The sequence below is a fragment of the Centruroides vittatus genome, unplaced genomic scaffold (genome assembly GCF_030686945.1).
Source record: "Centruroides vittatus isolate TY-2023 unplaced genomic scaffold, ASM3068694v2 contig_301, whole genome shotgun sequence".
In the NCBI taxonomy this organism is placed as follows: Eukaryota; Metazoa; Arthropoda; class Arachnida; order Scorpiones; family Buthidae; genus Centruroides; species Centruroides vittatus.
Window position 1 is genome coordinate 1,440,854 of NW_027121927.1, and position 20,749 is coordinate 1,461,602.

At 31.2% G+C, this 20,749-nt stretch overlaps 1 protein-coding gene across 2 annotated transcripts in view; it reads left to right on the forward strand.

Annotated features, from left to right (window-relative positions):
• The window catches only part of LOC136972740 (aminopeptidase Ey-like), a 108,714-nt gene that overhangs the window by 69,905 nt on the left and 18,060 nt on the right, over positions 1-20,749 (forward strand). Inside the window, exons 2-10 of one of the 2 annotated variants that reach the window (XM_067267355.1) lie at positions 4,638-4,790; positions 5,740-5,848; positions 7,188-7,308; positions 10,661-10,815; positions 12,235-12,348; positions 14,195-14,323; positions 19,815-19,880; positions 20,174-20,239; positions 20,315-20,463. The exons of the other annotated variant lie outside the window; for it this stretch is intronic. Coding sequence (XP_067123456.1) covers positions 4,638-4,790; positions 5,740-5,848; positions 7,188-7,308; positions 10,661-10,815; positions 12,235-12,348; positions 14,195-14,323; positions 19,815-19,880; positions 20,174-20,239; positions 20,315-20,463 — 1,062 coding nt within the window. The remainder of the gene's footprint in view (positions 1-4,637; positions 4,791-5,739; positions 5,849-7,187; positions 7,309-10,660; positions 10,816-12,234; positions 12,349-14,194; positions 14,324-19,814; positions 19,881-20,173; positions 20,240-20,314; positions 20,464-20,749) is intronic. 2 annotated transcript variants of the gene reach the window in all.

Sequence of the window (20,749 nt, forward strand, 5' to 3'; positions counted from 1 at the left end):
TTGTGTATAAAGAGGATTGATGCTATTAAATTTTAGTGGTCAAATGTGAAAGGGGTAGGGAGATAAAAAGTTTCATGTACGGTACGTATCATATCTCGAATGGTGCCAATGGATAATCGGATTTAATGAAGATTGTACTCGTTATTAGCATTTACAACTTTTAATAAAACTTATATATAGTTTCAAAATTAAGCTTTTTGCTATTTTATAATAATTAATAATATAAAAAGTTTAAAATAAAATTTTACAACAGATGGTGCCACACGCCACTTTAAATTTTTTTGCCGGGGAAAAGCACGACTTGCATATCTTTTCCGGCAAAGAAAAAAAAAAGAAACGCTTATAAACGCTTGGCGGTACGAACAGCTTTAATTGCAGATTTTTCCCTTTTGAATTCGAAAATATTATATTACACTTATTGACTTTTACTTCTTTATTAGAAAAATGTTCAAATAAAATATGCAAATTTAACTCGTATATGTATTGCGCTTGCATTATGCAATAAATTAAAAAATATATTTCCTAAAAATAATAGGACAAAAATAAAAAAGAAGAAACACAGACAATGCAGGCATAGTTTATAGATTATATTGCACATGTCAATTCCCATATTATTATATAAAAGAAGCAACAAAATTTCAGGTAAAAGATTAAAAAAACATGAAACTGTTATACATCTTAAATGTCAACAATAGCGAGGTTGAGGCCGAAGTTTTAAACGCGAAAACGTGTACGTCGGACGTTCGGCGCCGCTTTCCTGTAAGCTCAGAAGTTTGACAATGGCGCTTGGAATGTCGAGCATGACTTTCAAACACCATTGACAAACTTCTAGGCTTATAGGAAAGCGGCGCCGAACGTCCGACGTACACGTTTTCGCGTTTAAAACTTCGGCCTCAACCTCGCTAATTACCTTGGTATTATTAGACAGAACAAACAGGATATATAATAGATTTTTACAGATATTAAGATTTTTATATAATTTTTATGAGAATGATATATATAAAAAGAATTTTAAAGAACACATAAACTTTAAAATGTTTATGAAAGGAAATATTTTGAATACTAGTGAAGGAATGCAAATTTCTACGAAGTGGTATGACGTTATTTCCGTGCAGCGATTGAGTGATTCTAGAAACGTATTTACCCGTACTTAAACCATAATGTTATTATTTGGTGTAACATGAGGTTTGGTTTTCAAAGATTGCGATTTGTTAAGTCAGTCGAAAGCATTTTCAGTTTAATGTATTGACACTAATTATATTATTCGTCCTTAATGTAATGGTGTTTGTAACACTGATACGTTAAGGACGAAGTGTATCTGTATTTAAATGTACGGTTGCTGCAATACAATGTAAACCATTTTAAATATTTATTGTAATGTAGATAACTTTATATTTATATATTTTTAAAATAATTTTAAAGTTTACGGCCCCTTTTTAGTAGAAAAGCAATTTATTAAATGCATTTAATAAAGTATGCAATCAGCCAGACAAAATAAAGTTATAAATCATCTGCTTTTGGATCATTGAAATCGCCGAGGTTATTCTCATATGTCGTGCAGGTTGCGGAATTTAAAGAATTATTTAATAGGAGGTATACTCGGTAATTCTAATAGTATCGGTTAAAGTTTGCTAATTTTAAAATATCATAGAGCTATGTAATTTTCATCAAATGTAATGAACTAATTATCTATATACCTGCAGTAAAATAAAACTTTTTAAAATTTATTTATTACATCATTACACCCACTACCAATTCGACTAACTTTTCTTATTACGTATCCTTATTACGTTTTTTGATAATGTACCTTTCCTTCATTGCAAAAATTTATTCTCTAATATAACTTTAATTAAATTAAACTGAATTGATTTTTCCTTTCCTTTACGTTCGAAATTGTTATAAACATCCCTCTTAGAGAAAAAACTCCTTGCGGAGTATCGGAGCAGAGATCTCCTCCAACTATGGTCAGGTGAGAAAGTTGACACTTAATTGTCAAGAATGCAAGTCATTGTCAACAACGGATCGCTTTTCCAAACTAATGCTATAAGAGCGCTTGCTACCGGACGCTCAGGGAACGTCAGCACACGGAAGTTATTACTGTGCTTGTGTCTATCTCCATGCAAAGGACTTGGATCCCGTCGGAGAAGACGTTCAACGGCTGCAGAATCTTTCATACCGTCGGCGGTCATACTTCAGCCATACCGTCCAGTCTTACATAGAGATATTTGTTAGAACTCTGTGAACTCTCTCTCCCTAGAACGAAATATGCGTAATTCATAGCCACCTTTTTAGAATTTGTAAACCGCATTTAACTTAACTTAACCGCATATACTCGAGAAATAGATAGTCGATAGACATGTAACCGATCTTTGTATATTAACCTTAGTTAATCAATAAATGCTTTATTTGTTAACCTGTCGACTTGTCAAGCTCTTTTTCCGGAAAGACTCCTGTCCATGTACCGACGCACTCCCCCATTCACTTTTGCCATCCTAAGCCATCCGAAACGACAACGAGGTCGGGTTTTAACAATCCGTGCAGATTAAGTGGTCAGAAGGGATTAACCCCTGGCCCCCTGCTTATCTCACACGTGTGTACACGTAATGGGTCTTAGGAAAAATTTTTATGCTCAAAATGTTCATCCTAGGATAGATTTTTCAAGAAGACTTTTGCTTCATTTTGATAATATAAAATTAAAGAACTGCTCATAAATCATGCTTTGGCCAGGGCCGGATTTAACAATCAGAGGCCGGTGGGGGCCCCCCTTTAAGAGTAGGTAAATTTTATGATTTAGAAAATTTACACAAAATACTGTACTTTCAACTAGATTTCAACTAAGAAGTTGTAAATTTCATTTAAAAATAAGGTTATTGTAAACATACATATATTTTATTGTGTAAAACTAATTATTTTAATTTAATTAAAAAATACCTAGGTAAAATTTTTTTCCCGAAATTTTCCGATGTTTTATAGGTTTTTTCCTCCGGGTTTGGTTTTCTCTGTCTGTGGCCCTCATGATTAAGCCACACTAGGCTGTCGTGGTAATAGAAAAAAATTATATTTAAACATAGTTTTGTGGGGCTCCTATTTTGTGAGGCCCTGGGCACCGGCTCCAAATGCCCTTATGTAAATCCGTCCCTGGCTTTGGCAAACGATAGTAATGTGTCTCGTTCGACATATCACTGAAGGAATTTGAGGGAAAAGCTTAAATAGCATTACTATCTTTCGAAAATAATAAAAATATATTTGATTACATAAGCCACATTATATCGACGACTGTACAATAAATAAATTTAACTTTTGTCAATAAAGTTAAATTTAAGTTAAATTTTCAATATTTAAAATACATGAAACCATTAATATTACAGTTTACGTTGCCAAAGATAGCCAAGAAGCTAATAACTTTTATTTTCGTCAATTAAGAAAAAAAACTGAATTTGGCATAAAGTAATTCAACCTGGCAGCAACGTTCACAAAACGACGACCTGTGTCTGCTTTTGTTCTGAAATCCGAAATGGATTTTTTGGTACCTACAAAGGCATCAGTGACCGCATACATGACACTATTTTCCCTGAAATTATAAATTCAAGAAAATTGAATAAATCGAACATTTTTGCTAATTTCATTTTCGTCGGTTAGAAACAAAATGTGTCACTTTCGGAACTCTCCTCGGATTCTCGGATAAATTCGGAAAATCCGGGAACCACTCATCAGTGGATGGGAATTCGGCACAGCTATCACTTCATCCTTTACTTGCGCAGAAAGTGTTTCATCTGGTATATCCAGTGTCTGTTAACCGAAACTGGTCCGCCTATTATGACTAACTCCCCTGATTAACGCTCAGATGGGACACGGCTATGGCAAACCGATTGCGCTCCACAACTAGCCCCATCTTATGGCAACTGCGATAAGGTAATAAAATCGCTTTTGATTATATCCGGCTACTGGAAATTTTTTAAATTTAAATTGCAATGATGAAAGACGAATAAAAAAGACAATAATTAAAAAATGAAAGTTTAACTTAAAGCAATTAAGAAAAAATAAAGTTTAACTTTTCTGGTTTTTTTTCTTGAGTTTTCTGCACTTTCTTTTTCGTTAGTTATTTTAACAAAATAAAAAGTTTTCATATTATGGAATAATTTCAGACAATTTCTTTTTAAATATGTCTATATAGTTTACTGCCCTAAGTGTAAATAGCAAACCCAAACAAAAAACATCTGAGATGTACTGTACAAGTAAAAAACTTATGCCAATTTAGACGATAGTCTAATTTTTTCTTAAGCGTTTTTCTTTGGTAGAGATAAGTTTGGCGCTTGGAAGCGATTTATAGAAAACAATAATACAGATAAAAATCTTGTGGGTACCATTTCCAAGCGTCAAGCTTATCTTTACCAAAGATTAGCTCTTAAGAAAACATTTGACTGTCGTCTAAATTAGCATAAGTGTTACTTGGTACAATTATTTTACATCTCAGATGTTTTTGTTTGGATTGAAATGTTTCATAAAATATTTTGATTATAGGTAATTATTTTTATCAATAATAATAATTTCTTGAAATAGAATACTTTTTTCAATAATAATAATATTTTTCCGTCATATTATTATTATTATTTATTATTGCTTTGGTTCATTTTCAGTATGGCGTTAACCCAATTCGAATCAATATGCGCTCGAGAAGCCTTTCCTTGTTTCGACGAACCCGCATTGAAAGCCACCTTTGATATAACGATAATCAGGTGGAGGAACATGACTGCTCTTTCCAATATGCCTATTCTCAGATCCGAAATGAGGTAATTAATTCGTCTGTAGAGAATGCATGCATGCATGCATGCTATGGATGCTATTATTGTAGTATGTATGCTATGCATGCATACAACAATAATAACATTTGTCATTCATTATTATTGTTGTATGTAAACAATTTTTTACACTTATTCGCAGTAGTTTCGGAGTTGTATCTCCGAAACTACTGAGAATAATGCTCACGTTCATATAAATATTTTACAATGACCTATAGTATCGTTCTCCAAGATATTTCTCTCTCCTCCTGACTTATAAAGGGTGCTATATATAACACCTGAAATGTGCGTGATGTCAAGCTTTGGCGGTATTTTCAGATAGAGGACAAAGAAGTCCGAAACCTTTCGAATTCGCTTATTTTAAATATTTAAGCCGTCAATACTGACATATTATCGCATGCACATATTATCGGCATAATGTCCACTTTTCGTGTAATTTGGTGTTCGATCTTGATCGAAGCTCTGATATTATGCCAATTATTTTGTCTTTCTCATTTCATTTTTATTGTAAGCTGTGTACACTCGCAGTCGTAGTATTCATTTTTTTTATTTACATTTCAAAATACACTTTTGTAATTTTGCTGCTTATGAGATAAAAATAATTAAATAATTCTATAATAAGTCTGAGAGTGTTTGTATTTTCATTTAATTTGTTTTATTACTCAATTACTTGTTTGGTCAAACCAAAGATATAATACACATTTACCAATAATAAGAATACTAAATTAGAGTATAATCTTATTAATGTTTAATTAGTTTATAAGTAAACGTATTAATCTATATTTAATGTGATTCGTATCACTAATATCGTTAATTTATTGTATAGTTTACTCATTATAAAATAAAATACAAAAATTAAAATTATTTTTTTGTGTGTGTTATATAGAATTAAATCTGTTTTCTGCTTAAATTTGGATTAAAATAGAAAATTTTAAATTAGGGGAAGCGAGTGGTTAGCTGATGTCTTCGAAAGGTCTATGAAAATGTCGACTTATTTGGTAGCGTTTGTAATAGGAAATTTGACTAAAAATGGAGACGGAAACGGAAGGGTAAGTACGTTGGCTATTTAAATACGTGTGCATATTTTGAGACCAGGAGAGAATCTGGGAAACGAGTATTCCTTCAAAACTTTTATCGCTAATACGAACTTTTTTAAAATAATGTTTATGTTTATATATAAATGAGGACGTTTGTTTGTTTGTTCGCTATACACTCTTAATAACTTTGGATATTGATTTAACATGAACATAATTATTACTAATTTGATCTCTTCCTCCTGTTTTTTCTGTTTTAGTTGTTCTATTTTTAATTTTTTTAATATAAATTTGAAAGACATTTATTTTTATTGAAATTAGTGTTATTTTACCTAACCTTATTTTGGGTAAATACAGGGTAACATATTTTTGGAATCTGTGGATGTGATAATTCCTAGATAATAACGGTGTTTGAACCAGTCACATATTGATATTTGAAAAACGGAATAGAAGCGAAATGTTAAAATATGATAGGTATAAGTTTTAGGGAATGGGGAAATGAATTCCATAAATTTTAATTTTAAGTTTTTCCTATAGGAATATGTAGCTATAAAAAATTAAATTTATTTCTTAAAGTACTGTACAGATGAATTAATTATAAAGACAAGTCTGAAAATTAATATAAACTTTTCTGTTACACTTACAACAGTGGCACATTAATTGAAACATTAATTATAGTCGCTGACTTGTGAGAACAATTTTGTGAAGCGTGGTCTTTTTCGCGTTACCACCGTCAGAATAATTCTCCATTATGTTACTTTCTATCGTTGAACACACTGCGTTCCGCTGGGTCAATAAACGGTGGCCACATTAAACAGTATCAACTTTGTCGTAAATGAACTCAATTGCTATTCGAATTACAAAATAAATCCTCTTGCATATCAGTAACTGTACATATTGTATTATTTTAATTAATTAATTCATCATTGCTGTACTTGCATATGCAAAAATTAATTTAATCTTTGTTTTTTGGATGGTCTTCTTTTTTCATTTGCCTCAATTTTGTAATGCGTTTCAACTTGTACTGTACATCGACGAATTTTGAAACTAACATTTGTTTCATGGAAGCCTTTACTTCAGACCTTGAATACACACCAGATATCACGACATTCTCGGTTATTCGACGAAGAAAAACTGTCCTGTATTCTAGTTAATGTATTGAAAACTTGAAGAAAACAATTTCAATTACTTTATATTAGTACCAACAAATAACTAAGATTCTTATTATCAAAATTCACATTATTTATAAGATTCATAAATATTGTAGCTGTAACAAATGCCACTCATAATGAATTTGTTTAAAATAGCATTGTGATATAATAAATTTACGTTCTTATTTCGAGTTTTGTTTCAGATACAGTTTTGGGCGTCTCCAGAAAAAATTACGGAAACAGATTTTGCTTTACAAACGGCAAATGAAGCATTACCGTTTTTTGAACGATTGTTTCAAGTGTCTTACGATGCTCCGAAGATGGGTGACGAATATTTTTTAATTATTTTAAATAATATTTTAATAATTTTAATGCATCCGATATTTACTTTAATTATGTGCATCACTCTGGATAGAGTATTACACTAAACACAAAGATTAATAGTGGTATGTAAAAACATAGAAACCAAGCGTATTGATATACTATACTCTTGGTGTCAATAACTGCCAGCTAACAACTGAAATTATGGAAAGATAGCAAGCGTTTCGTTTGAAATATCTTTAACAAAATTAAGAAAGTAAGAACACGATTCATTTTTCTCAAGAATGTGAGCTGGACAAGGCCAGTCACATCCCAAAGAAAGGATTTCTAGTATTAACATAAATTCTGCATCATAGAAGGTGAATTCGTAAATTAGGCGAACCTTATCGCGTTTTTCAAAAAAATATTTTTGTGTATTTTTTTTGTGTTGTCCTGCAGTAAATTATTTAATTCATTTGTTAAATTTTACTAATTTTAGATTTACATAATATGAATAAAGATAATTATTATTGTGTTTTATCGTGTAGTACTAAGCTTTTATATTAATTTGTTAAATTGTACTAACGTCAGTTTTTATGTAATACTTTAATCCCCTTTAACGAACTAAGCTTCATACAATAAAAAATTGAATTCAAATTAGATGAACCGTCTAAAGGTTTTTTTAGTTGCCCATGAGCGAAAGGCACCATTGGCCAAGTAGCATTGTAATAGCCGTCGATGGTTGTACGGTAATCTTATATCAACTGGAAGGGAGGATCGGACCGAAGGTCCGGGTAGCGTAACTGGTAACATGTCTGCACGGATAGCAGAAGTTGCGGGTTCGAATCCCGCTTCGGGCCGATTCTTTTCTTCCAGTTAAGCCTAAATTTATTTAAATTATTTAATTAAAATTCTAATTATTAAATTTAGCAAGAGATGGCGCCTAACGCCTAACTCTAGTACCAAATTAACTTAAATTATTAATATTACTATAGCCATTTGCTAGCCCAATAATTCGGAAATTGTTGGTCTTTATATATAACGGGTTAGTTGTTGTTTGTTTTGTATTCTATTCTTTGATTTGGTGATTCTCGCCGGTTTATACATAATCTTCATTCTTATACATAGAGATATATCTAACACGGGTTTCTGTGGTAATGCAGTCGAGTCCGCATAAGTCGTCACCCGGATAACTCGACACTCGTCGGTTACGTAGTCAAATTTTGTACGAACTGTTCGACTTACATAGGCGTTAATGTTATTAATGTTAAAAAACTCGGTTTACTCGATATCGTTTAACTCGTCACCACCGGATAAATCAAAATACTTTTTCTGTTTCAGACTTTTTAGAATTCTGATAAGTCGACTCCCCCCTAAAAAATGAGTTCATACCACACAGCTTATTGTACGGTGTGAACTCATTTTTTCAGGAGGGGAGTCGACTTATCAGACGTCTAAAAAGTGTGAAACCGAAAAAGTATTTTGATTTATCCGGTGGTGACGAGTTAAACGATATCGAGTAAACCGAGTTTTTTTAACATTAATGCCTAAATCGACGGGACCACAGAAAATGACTAATTAACCTTGCGGTGTCGAGTTATCCGGGTGACGACTTATGCGGACTCGACTGTATTTAATTGAATAATTTTATTGGTATTAGCTTGTAATTTCTGTTTTCCTCATAATTTTTTGCATCTGGTTAGTATCCAGACTGAGTCCATTGTTTTGCCATTTTTCATTATTTTAACTACATTGTTAACTACCTTGACTTCCTAGTTTGATATCTGCGTTATATGTTTATTTACTATCACTATCTCCAATGATGAGTTAGTTCTGTCTTGTTCTCTTCGTGTTTGAAAATATGTCAAATGTTTTTCATCCTCTTGCTATATCCTCTTTTATACACTGAATGTATAGTTTGCTGTATTCGCACCATGCACAATCGTGGATGTATTTATTCCTTTCGTAATAAAAAATCTAAAACAAATAATTGATATCTTTCCCGGAACGTCTTGTTTTAAGTGAAAAAGTAGTTTTGATTAGTGTAATTAGACCGAATCAAATATTTCAATCAAAAATGTAGTTTATTTTTAATATTTTACATTTTTCTACTTCAAAATTTATCTTTAACAAGAAATCTCCCGGAATACTTTTTATGAGAAAGTAGAGATTGGAGAATTGAGAAGAGTAGAGATTTCAATAAATTCAAGAAGAGTTGTTAGTATTAATATAAACTATTTAATTTTTGGAAATATTAACTGTTGTAAGATAAAGAGCAACAAAAGAAAACTTCACCTGGAATGGACAAAAATAGTAGGAATTACAGAGAATTCACTTACACACGCATTAACAGATTTAGGCCATTATATTAAAATAATATTAAAATCTTTCTTTATAAAATTTCTTTATGCAATATATTCTGAGTAAACGCTATTGTCTTTCAAAAGATTCCTTTGCCGTCTTCCTTTAGTAATAGACACGTTAATAATGTTTTGATGATTGACGTCGTGATCGTGTTTCTGCAGCTCTTGATAAAGCCATTTCTTAATTCCACGTTGTTAAAACAAAGATAAATTGTATGTACTGTCAGTTAGTTAGATGTGCAATAACGGACTCGTTAGATCGTTACTTTCAATTAATAGACTCATCTGTCACTATGGAAACATTTTTTTAAAATTTGTTATAGAAGTGACACGATGAGGCTATCTGTTTTTTAAATTTAAATCTTAAATTTAATAAAGTGTGTTTAAAATACGTCATTTGTCAAAATATTTTAAAGTGCAACTTAAGAGAAATTTTCTTGTCAAATACAAACGTCACTGCCACGTAAGTGCGATCGCCGATCCAAAATTGATAAAACGTTTATTTCCGCAAAATAAGTAGCCTTTATTTTCCGAAACATAAAACGAATATAACCAAAATTTCACCTGGATTGAACAAAAATTGCAGCATCTTATAAGGAATTCACACACACACACACACAGAGACGATGGCTTTTATATTAGTAATATTTTGGGTTAATCATCCTTCATGCTAACATTTATTTTGTGTTGTAAAGCAATGTCGTTTATTAATGTCATGAGATTTTGGAGAAAAGAAGATATTTTGTATGTCTTTTTAAGTTTTCTTTTCTAATGTGCTCGGTAACTTCTCAATCCCATACTTTTAAAATTAGTTATCCCAATACTATATATGTATATATATCTTAGGTCTTATCATTTTATACGATACATAAGAAATGTGTTTTATTTTTCTTATTTACGATTCTTTCATTATTTATTATTATTTGAACTAAACTGTGTTTTAGTTTTAGTGTTTCAGATCCATACCGTACCATAATGTTAAATTCAACTGGTTAACCACAACTGTATTTTAGATATGGTATTGGCTAAAAGATTCCAAGTGAGTGGAATGGAAAATTGGGGATTAATTATATATTCCGAACGACAAATTGCTTTTAACGAAGAAAAAGACAATCATTATAAAAAAGAAGGAATCACAAAACTCATAGCACACGAAATTGCTCATCAGGTAAGTTAATCAAATAAACCAGCAACGAATTGCTCAACTTCCCCGGCAACATTAATTTAAAATTTTGGTGGCGCCCATCTGTTATATTTATAAAAAGACTTTTTACATTTTTAATTATTATAAAATGTCAAAAAGTTTAATTTGAAGGATAGGAATAAGTTTTATAGAAACATTGTAAATGCTGATAACGAGTAAAATCATTAAGTCCGATCCTACTGGAGATACACACAATTCTCATTATCTCTCCATCTCCTCGACTTTTAACTACCAAAATTTAATATCATCAATCCTCTATATACTCAAACTGTAATGCAAACTTTCAGAAATTTTTCGACCAAAAGCATAGGAGTTATTAAACTTCGAACAGGGAGAACAAAATCTTGTCCCCGCAAACAAACATTCATACATATAAAAATGCAAAAAACTTCGGAGTTTATTTCTGTTAAGTTTCAAGATGTCCTAAGTACAAAAATGTAAAAATCGGGGGTCGTTTTTTGACCGATCTCCACACTGTCTCTCTGTTATATAGTTATATAACAGCAGAGAAATAAAAATTATTGTTCTATTCGTAATGTCGAAAGTTTAGCAATTGTTTAAAGAGATTAACATCTTGTTAAATACAGTCAAACCTGTTTTTATGCGGGGGATAGGGACCGCATTAAAAAAATCTCACGAAACTTCACGAATGGCTGTAATTAATAGTTTTCGCAACACAATTAAAAAATATTTTTTTATGCGGTTTTAAAGAGATTAACATCTTGTTAAATACAGTCAAACCTGTTTTTATGCGGGGGATAGGGACCGCATTAAAAAAAACGCATAAAAAATCTCACGAAACTTCACGAATGGCTGTAATTAATAGTTTTCGCAACACAATTAAAAAATATTTTTTTATGCGGTCAACAGGGACCGCATAAAAAAAGTCTCACATAGAAAATAACTCAAAACCGTACGAAATAGAATTTATTGACAACAGATGTCAGCACTTGACTGCATCGTCTGGTCTATCGTCTGTTTTACATATTTTTGTCCAGGTGGTGTTTTGTTGACTTAAAAAGTAAATTATTTCATTTTTCGCATATTCATGCAATAATATTACTATAATAAGTGCATTTATGCTATAATAAGTTTATTTAGCTATAATAAGTCAACGTAAGACATGACGAATCGCACGAGACTAGTCGCCAACTATACCGCAGAAATTAAAAATTCGCATTAAAAAAATCGCACAAATAAAAATCGCACATAAAAAGAGCGCATAAAAACAGGTTTGACTGTAATTATTTTCCAGTTTGTATGCAATTATTTCATACAGATAACCAAATTTTTAATTAATTAATATTATTATACTACACAATATTTTTAAAAATAATTACGATAAATAAAGCCTAAATAAATTTTTTTGTTAATTTTAAACAGTGGTTCGGAAATCTTGTGACGATGAAATGGTGGGACGATATATGGTTAAACGAAGGAATAACATATTATATGGAAAATGTGGCTTACGAATCCATTTATCCAGAATGGAATAAGGTAAAATAGAATAGAATAATTTGATTTGGACATTAGGAAACTAAAAGTAGGTTATAAAATGCAGGGATAACGTTAAATCGCTTTAGATAAAACGGGAAGACTATCTAATTAAATAGACAAAAACCGCTTAGCGAAATTATTTCTTGAATGTAAACATCTGAAAAGATAAACATATATCTTATGAATAAAGATAGAGAAGTGAAGAACTCTTTGAGCCTAAACGGAAGAGATCGTGCAATCTAAACCAAAATTATCTGTGACTATTGATATTAAAATGATTTCTTTCGAAAATAGAGAAAATGCATTTTAACACTATATGCGTATTAACACAGGTGGCAAGCCTTTAATTTTATAGGATCAAGTGATAATTCATTTCATTGCAAAATTTTCATGTTATTTATTTTTCTTTCGTAATTTTGGCTTCTCAAACAACAATAACAAAAAGTCCTCTTTCAAAGAAACATTTTCTTATAAATGTGAAGCAAGCCGAGGGTCACGGGTGATACCAGGTGACCGCTTACTCGGCACGAATCGGTAAGATCCGACCTCTCCGTTCTTAGGATGTCTATTTCGAGCGATGTGTGTGGATCGAAGATCGCAAAATCCCAATCACGTCAGGACTGACACCAGTTAATCTATTATCAGCGGATTAACACGCGAAACAAGAACTATGATATTGTTTAAATAGGAAGGTCTTTCGATTGACTGGAGTAGAGTCGCGGTTAAGTTCGAGATCATTTGACCAGTCACTAAATAACAATAACAAAATTTAATATAACAAATGGATAGATCAAAATATACTAATCTAATCTATGCGCGTGGAGAGAGTTTACATAAATCTGTCAAATTATACTACCTTCATAGTATGAGGCTTATTCTTGTCTTTGGTTGACGTTACGTTCTTTATGTTAGGAGAAGATCGGGAGGAGAATGAGGAACTTAAAGCGTAACTTTTATGTGCGCATTATAAAGTATGGCCGACTTCTATGTGGCTGTCCCTTCTGGATCTATCTATTATGGCGACTTCGGACCCATCGTAGTCTGCGCTTATGTGGCCACTTCGGGTTCCGTTGAACGTCCGACGAACTGCGCCCAAAGGCGGAAAACGCCCCCTTTTTATAGGGACGGCTGTCACACTCATCATCATATGAAAGTGAGTTAAGTCGGCCTAGAAAGGAAGTTCATTCCTTTCTAGTTCCTCCCTCTTTCGGAAACGACTAATGTAAATCCTTTTGTGTGAAAACAGAAAATGAAATATTTAAATATTTTATTAATTATAAATATTAATTCGCAATAAGATAAACAGGTGGTAAGAAACTGGATCTGCCATATCCGAAAAAACTATCTACAAAAAATTACGAATAATTTAGTTCGTTGGCGTGCGTAGGGGATGGGCCAAGGGGTCCTGGTACCCCAGAATAAAAGGAAAAGAAACACTAGTAAATTTTCCAAAAATATTTTCCTAATTAAAATTGATTTTTTTTTATTTATATTGTGTCTTGTGTTCTATTTCTATATTACTTATGAATTAGCGATCACATAAGCTGGTAATTTTAATGAGTTCACATTAAAAATTCTTTTATCCGTTTAACTCGGCTCCCCAAGGTTAAATCTTGAGTGCGTCACTGATCCAGTTTGAACGCTAATCTTGGACCTTCAGAACAGTGAGTATGCATTGTATTCGCTTCCGTTATTCTGTCATATCATTTCACGAGGTTAAAAAATGGCGTCTCTACAAATCGAATATACCACTAAACTATTAAAACAGTATTTGAAATAATCAGATGAACGATTTTACGATTTCAATTGTGGCATTAAAACATGTATTAATTTTACTATTTTTCAGATAGACACGGTAATTTACAGTAATTTGCATGCTTACAAACAGTTTGAAAATTCCGTAGTCAAAAAAGTCGAATCCAGAGAAGACGTAGCCAACGTCGATTCGATATTTTCTGACTCGACCTATATAAAGGTATTTAAACATTTTTCTAATAATAAATAATTAAATATAGTTTCTGAATATTTGAAAAGAAGTTTACAAACATTTATTTTTCATTCCTCGTATATTTAAAATATTTTTTACTTGCAAGTTGCAGAAAATTAAATTTAAATCTCATTCAAGTTCTCATTCAATAAATTGACTTTTGTAAGTCTTTTTTAGAAGACTGTGTATGAAATTTATCTAGTGGAAATCCGAAATTCCTATAGAAAATTTTTTACCTTAACGCCCATTGACGTCTATAGACGTCAAGATCTGACATAACCCGAGATAACTCGGAAAAATTTTATAGCGTTACAAAAAAACGGTACTTTGGGACCGAAAAACATTTTTTTTGATCTTTGGAATGTTTTCTAAGTCTCCAAATTTTTTCAAAAATTTTTACCCGCGCGAAAAAATTTTATTGCGATTTTAATTAACCTTTAATGACCTGCAATTAACGCTTAATTGTTTTTTTATGGGATTTTTTTATGGAACTTCATTCATCATTCTAAACTTCTAGTGCGTCGATTTTACTTCGGTAAAGTTATTTAAAGCTATTTTCTGATGTCAAAAACAACATCCAATAGTTTTTTAATTTTTTTAATTAATAGATTTTTTTATAATTACGTTTAATTAAGTCGGGGGGTCGGAAATATCAATTAAAATCGTAATTTTAAAAAAATATTTAGAAATATACCACCATCTAGTATTCACCCTACTTTTTACCCTTCTCCTCCCGAGAGTTTCATGAGAATGTCCCGCGAAAGACGACACCAGCTGTTCTCAAGGTCATCCAGCTGTGTAAACAATGACTCATTGGTGTCAAGTTTCGCGCTAAGGCGAGAAGAGGGGAATTGTACTTTGAAGCTTTTTCTTCAAAATTAACACATTTCTTTCGTTTTTTTTTCGTTTTGATTATTTTTAATTATAATTTAATTATTAATTATGATTTTTTTTACGCTGCGGGGGAATTAACGAGTTAAATAATCGATAGAAAAATCTGCTAAAACAATAAATTTCTTCTTCAAATTGTCTTGGAATGCTTCGTATCTGATTGTTCAATACTATTTGTATTATGGCTCTAAGATCGCCGTTTAATATCGGACTTATTATACCGAGACGAGGAGACACGTAGATTAAAAAGAAAACAAACTCATGTTCTCTTTCCCATATATATTATTTGGATGCAATTTGAAAAAATTATAGGACCATAAATTCCCATTGTCGTCCATCTTTTAATGTCGAGAACGGTGTTAGACAGATGAAAGTCGAGACCAGATATGAAAACCTTAGGATAGGAGGCCCTGATTAACTATATATGAACGTTTAATACAAACCGGATGTAACGTTATTTGTTGATTCGACGAATTCAAAACTTTTCCCCTGAAAGCAGATGACCGGCTTGATTCTATTATATGATGGCCTGTACAATACAGGGGAAAGCCAGTACTAATTTGAGGTTGAGAGCATATATTTTAAATTAAATCGATTTAAAATATGATTAAAAATTGTACCCCGGCATTGTGACATCGTCACAATAAATAATTACTTGTTCTAATTTATTTATTTTACAATTATGCAGAAGTACTGTACATATTGTAATAGAAATGAATAAGGATAGAAATAATTACTATGCTGTTAAGAGTACAATAAACTGAGGATATGTTTTCGAGAAAAATGGAATAAATTATATTTTAAGAAATATTAGAATAAAAATACTGTCTAAATACGATAATTTGAAGAGAGCCAACTACGTTTCCTGGATCCGAAATGCATAATTGTAATAGAAATAAATAAGAATAAAGTTAACTTCTGAGTAAAATTTCTCCTGTTATAATCGGTATAGAAAATGTTCCGATTAAATGAGTACACCTTAAAAAAATTTCTAGTAAAATGGAATAATCTTAATAAGTAAATACTAAAATCAATTTATATTGTTCTATTTAATTTCTTTTTCACTCCGTCGGAATTAAGATGACATTTTTCCAATACTCGTCACAGATTCGACCAAGCTCTTGGCCTTTAGCAGAACTCTGCAATCAATGTGCCACCGCAAATGCCTTCAAGATGAGGAAAAGTTTATAATAAGGGTGTGATTATTATAAATGCATGTTGTTTCAAAAGAAACAATAAGTTACCTATTACACATTTATTGCCATTAACGTTTGAGACAGAAAGAATTCTAACAAGCTTCAAACTTTTACACTTTTGCAGTCATATTTCACCGAATATGTGCACGTGTAAGTTTGGCGAGTCGCGTGTCACAGTCGTTATCCCAATTTTTGTGAAGAGACAAATAGATAATGTCTCTTTATCTGTTACTGGTATTTACAATTACGAGACCTCGATCATGCTCTTTTCATGTTAGGACAACGTGATACTTCGTCCAGGGTGGTTTCGGAGTTGCTAAACAAGAAAATTGAAATAAGGAGATCGATTATAAACTAATTTCAAATATTTTTATATTATCGCAATTAAAAACAGTGCATCAAGTCATTTTTTCGTATATACTTTATAACTGCTATAGTTTTGTATATAGTAATTTTTTCCTTGTTGTGTGGCGTGGAATTTTGTGAGTTACTTAGGTGTGACGTGTTTGAGAAGCACTAGCCTACAGGATAGTGAACGGTGAGAAACTGACTTAAAATACTGAGATCCAAGACAAAATGCTAAGGTTTTCACCTTGGATCTGATTCCAGATTCCCCTGAGAGAATGCTACTGATCGTATTTAACGTCCTTCGCGAAGTCTAATTCATAGTTTATATCTCGTGAAACTCGATAAAGACATACTGATTACATTGATATTTTATTGGGTTATTCTGAGTAACCATATTTTAGTGATTTAAGGGATTTTCCTTAAAGTAAGAATTAATTTTAGTTTTGACTCTGAAGTTGTTTCATTTTAACAGTTTTAATATTTATGAAACTTTCTGTTGAAATTGCTTCTTATTAATAATTATTTAATGATAAAAGTTTGAAATTAAATTTAATAACGGTGACTCGAGCAGTAAATGATCAGCTACCAGTGAATGACTACTACCATGGTCATTCAATGGAATTCTAAGTTAATGCATAAAATCGTGGCCAAATCATGCAAGTGAATGAACAAGAGTAATTTTTAAACATTTCATATTAGTAAATGACTGTTTATGACTTCCACTAATCATTGATTTGGTGGTGGTCAACTGGTTACTGAATTTTTCTGCCTTCGTGAGATCATTCTTAATTTTCAGACACACAGTTAATTATTTTTATATTGCGTCATCTTTCCATAAAACAATTTACTTTAATCATACATGCAAATTATATCAATTAATTAGAGAAAAATAGTAGCAATACAAAATAATCCTAAAGTACATCTTCACCATATTTTAAGTGAACATGATTTAGAATATTAACCTTTCCTGACTTTAAATTCCTTGAATTCAATGAAAAATCGTAATGTCTTGTGAGTAATTTAGGTTAAGATATCATTCTCTCACACTAATCGAATTGATTAGTATAAGTGAGAGATTGTGAGTTTAGCTTTTCTGTAATAATAAAACAGACTGGCCACAAGAGTATTGTAGTTATATGTGGCAGACAAACAAGTCAAATTTGTCCTACATTTATTTTGCCAACTCGAACATAGTCGTGTGAATTTTCATTGAAAATTTTCAATATTTATGAATAGCGTAATTGATGGATACTATATTGTAATTCGGTTAAAGTTTACCTAGGGAACCCCAATGGCCGCGCTTCCGGTCGCCATTTTGTTTTCTGTACTACGCACGCGTACTACGTTCAAAAAATTATACAAATTAGTTAGTATGTATAATTTTTTGAAAAAATAATTACATTAGTAAAAAATAAATGTTTTAAGATTGCTTTATATTTCATAGCTAGCTGAACTTGTAAAATAAACTATTACTCACGTGTTTGACGCTCTGTCATACATTTTCTTTCCGTTTCTTCTCGCTTTTCCTTGATTTGCGATCCCTATCGCTGATGTTTCTCTTTTTAATTGATATTTTTACACGTTTTTTAGTTTCGCCACACGAATGTGTCTTACTTTGTTTTCCATTCTTACACTCGTCGCTTTGTGGAGCAGCTGGAACGGACTCCGGTTCTTTCCATTTCGGCTCGATTCCGGCACGTTGCATCACGAAAAGTAGACAGAATAAAAACTTACCTATTTACTATTAAAAATAGCAGAAAGTAGCATTTTTTCTTCAAAAATGTTTAACTGGTGGAAAAAACCACTCGCAGCAGTCGAGCCGTCACAAAAACAAAAAATTTGCATACGATAGCGTTATTTAAAAATTGCGCCACCTACACCTAACTTCTAACATCACCTGCCGTCGAGATTACCGGAAGCGCGGCCATTGGGGTTCCTTAGGTAAACTTTAACCTGTAATTCTTATATACAGTATATTTACGAATAGCATTTAGTGTGGAACTGAGTTGTGAATCTCAATAAAAAGTACTTCCGTTGTCTGCTACATTGAGAATAAGAGATGTTTCTATTATTTACGCTCAATCTAATCAATCGAAAAATTATAAAACCGTCATCAAATCAGTCTGTTTTTACAAATAATTCTGCAAGACACCGTAAAATTACGTTGTACTATAAAAAATTTCATTTAACAAAATACGTTTAGTGTTAGTCTATTATTTCATAGAAATTATGTGCGAAATCTTTTTATACTATATTCCTCTTCATTATTATACTAGTATTATCTTATAATGTTTCTACTAGTTAAATTTAAATTTAAAACAGGAACAAAACTTTCTTAAAGAGACAAAATAAATATTTAGGAGGAAATTCAAAATTATGGAAAAAATTCTTTAACTTTTTTACATTTTTCTAAAACAACTTTTAGCTTATAACATTCTAGTTTACTCTCGTGTATTTGAAAACATGTACACAGGAAGAATGTATTATATAATATTATATATATATATATATATATACATTCTCAATTCCTCAATTTACAATAATCTATTAATTTTATATTACTTACTTTTCAGGGTTTTTTTTCTTTCCATTATTTCTTTTACATATTTAAGTGACTGCAGCAAGAAAACGGGAAATTTTCAAGGATTGCAGAATAAGCATTTTACATATTGCGACAAATGAATTGGTTGGATGAATTTTTCAAAGCCAGGTGGATAAAAACCATTGAACACTGGTAGTTGGTCACGAGTTTTGAGTGGCCAACGTTGGTTGGACTCGTGGAATTTTCTGGGCTTTCTTCTAACACCTAAATATGGGCTCGATTCCTATATGTAAGTGTGTTAGACACGCGAAGAAAGCCGGGATGCACCCCGTTGGCAGGTCGCCCACACGTTGCGTTGTCTTATTCCGTTATATTAATTTTGTAGAAAAATAGCAGATAAACGATAAATTATATATTTATATTTTTATAATAAAAATATTTGTCTGGCTTCTGTGTTCACCCCATGTAAATTACGTTATTAGATTGCATTGATATATTTCAGGGTTCGTTTGTAATTCGAATGGTAAACCACATTTTAGGAGACAAAACATTTTGGAAAGGTATAAATGTAAGTAATTCTTTTTCTTATAACTAAGGATAAAATAATACAACAATCAAAATATATTAAATATTTAAATTTTATATACAAAAATAATAAATATCATTTTATAAAATTTTAAAATAAAATTATTAGATTTATTTTTATCTTAAAATGTTAATATATCCGATTTCAACTTTTAAGAAAAATGTTAATTTCAATTAAAGTAAATTTTTAGGAACTATAATAATTAATAAAGTTATTTAGTAGATATAATTAAACAATGAATGTCATAATTATCTAATTAATTTGAATATATTCAGAATTACCTGACTGCCAATTCTTATAGTAACGTGGAAGAATATACGTTATGGAAATATTTAACAGAAGTAAGTTATATTAAATTTAGTGTACATTGCTATTTTATACTAAATTGTAACTAATGTGTAGAATTTGTTTATCAGGCACAAAATATCAATTCTAAAATCAATTTATCGGAAGTGATGACTCCTTGGGTGCATCATAAGAGTTTTCCCATTATTTCCGTCACTAGAGATTACGAGAAGCACAATGCACTTATTATTCAATCTTCTGCATCTTCCGAGAATCATGAGTAGTACCATTTTAACTTAATAAAACTCTTTTAATATTTTAATTGTATAAGTTCTCTTATGAAACTGTAAATATTTACATATGTTTATTTTAATACGGTGTTAACTTTAACATTTATCCAAGTGTAAAAGAGATCTTTCCGGCATTGCAGAAGTATTTGCATAAATTGCATTCGTTTCACAGTGATATTTACAATAAAATAAATTAATTCATTTATTGATAAAACTGGTATATGTGTATGTCGGATATTAATTCTGGACATTTTTAGTTTTTTCAATTTCCCTTAT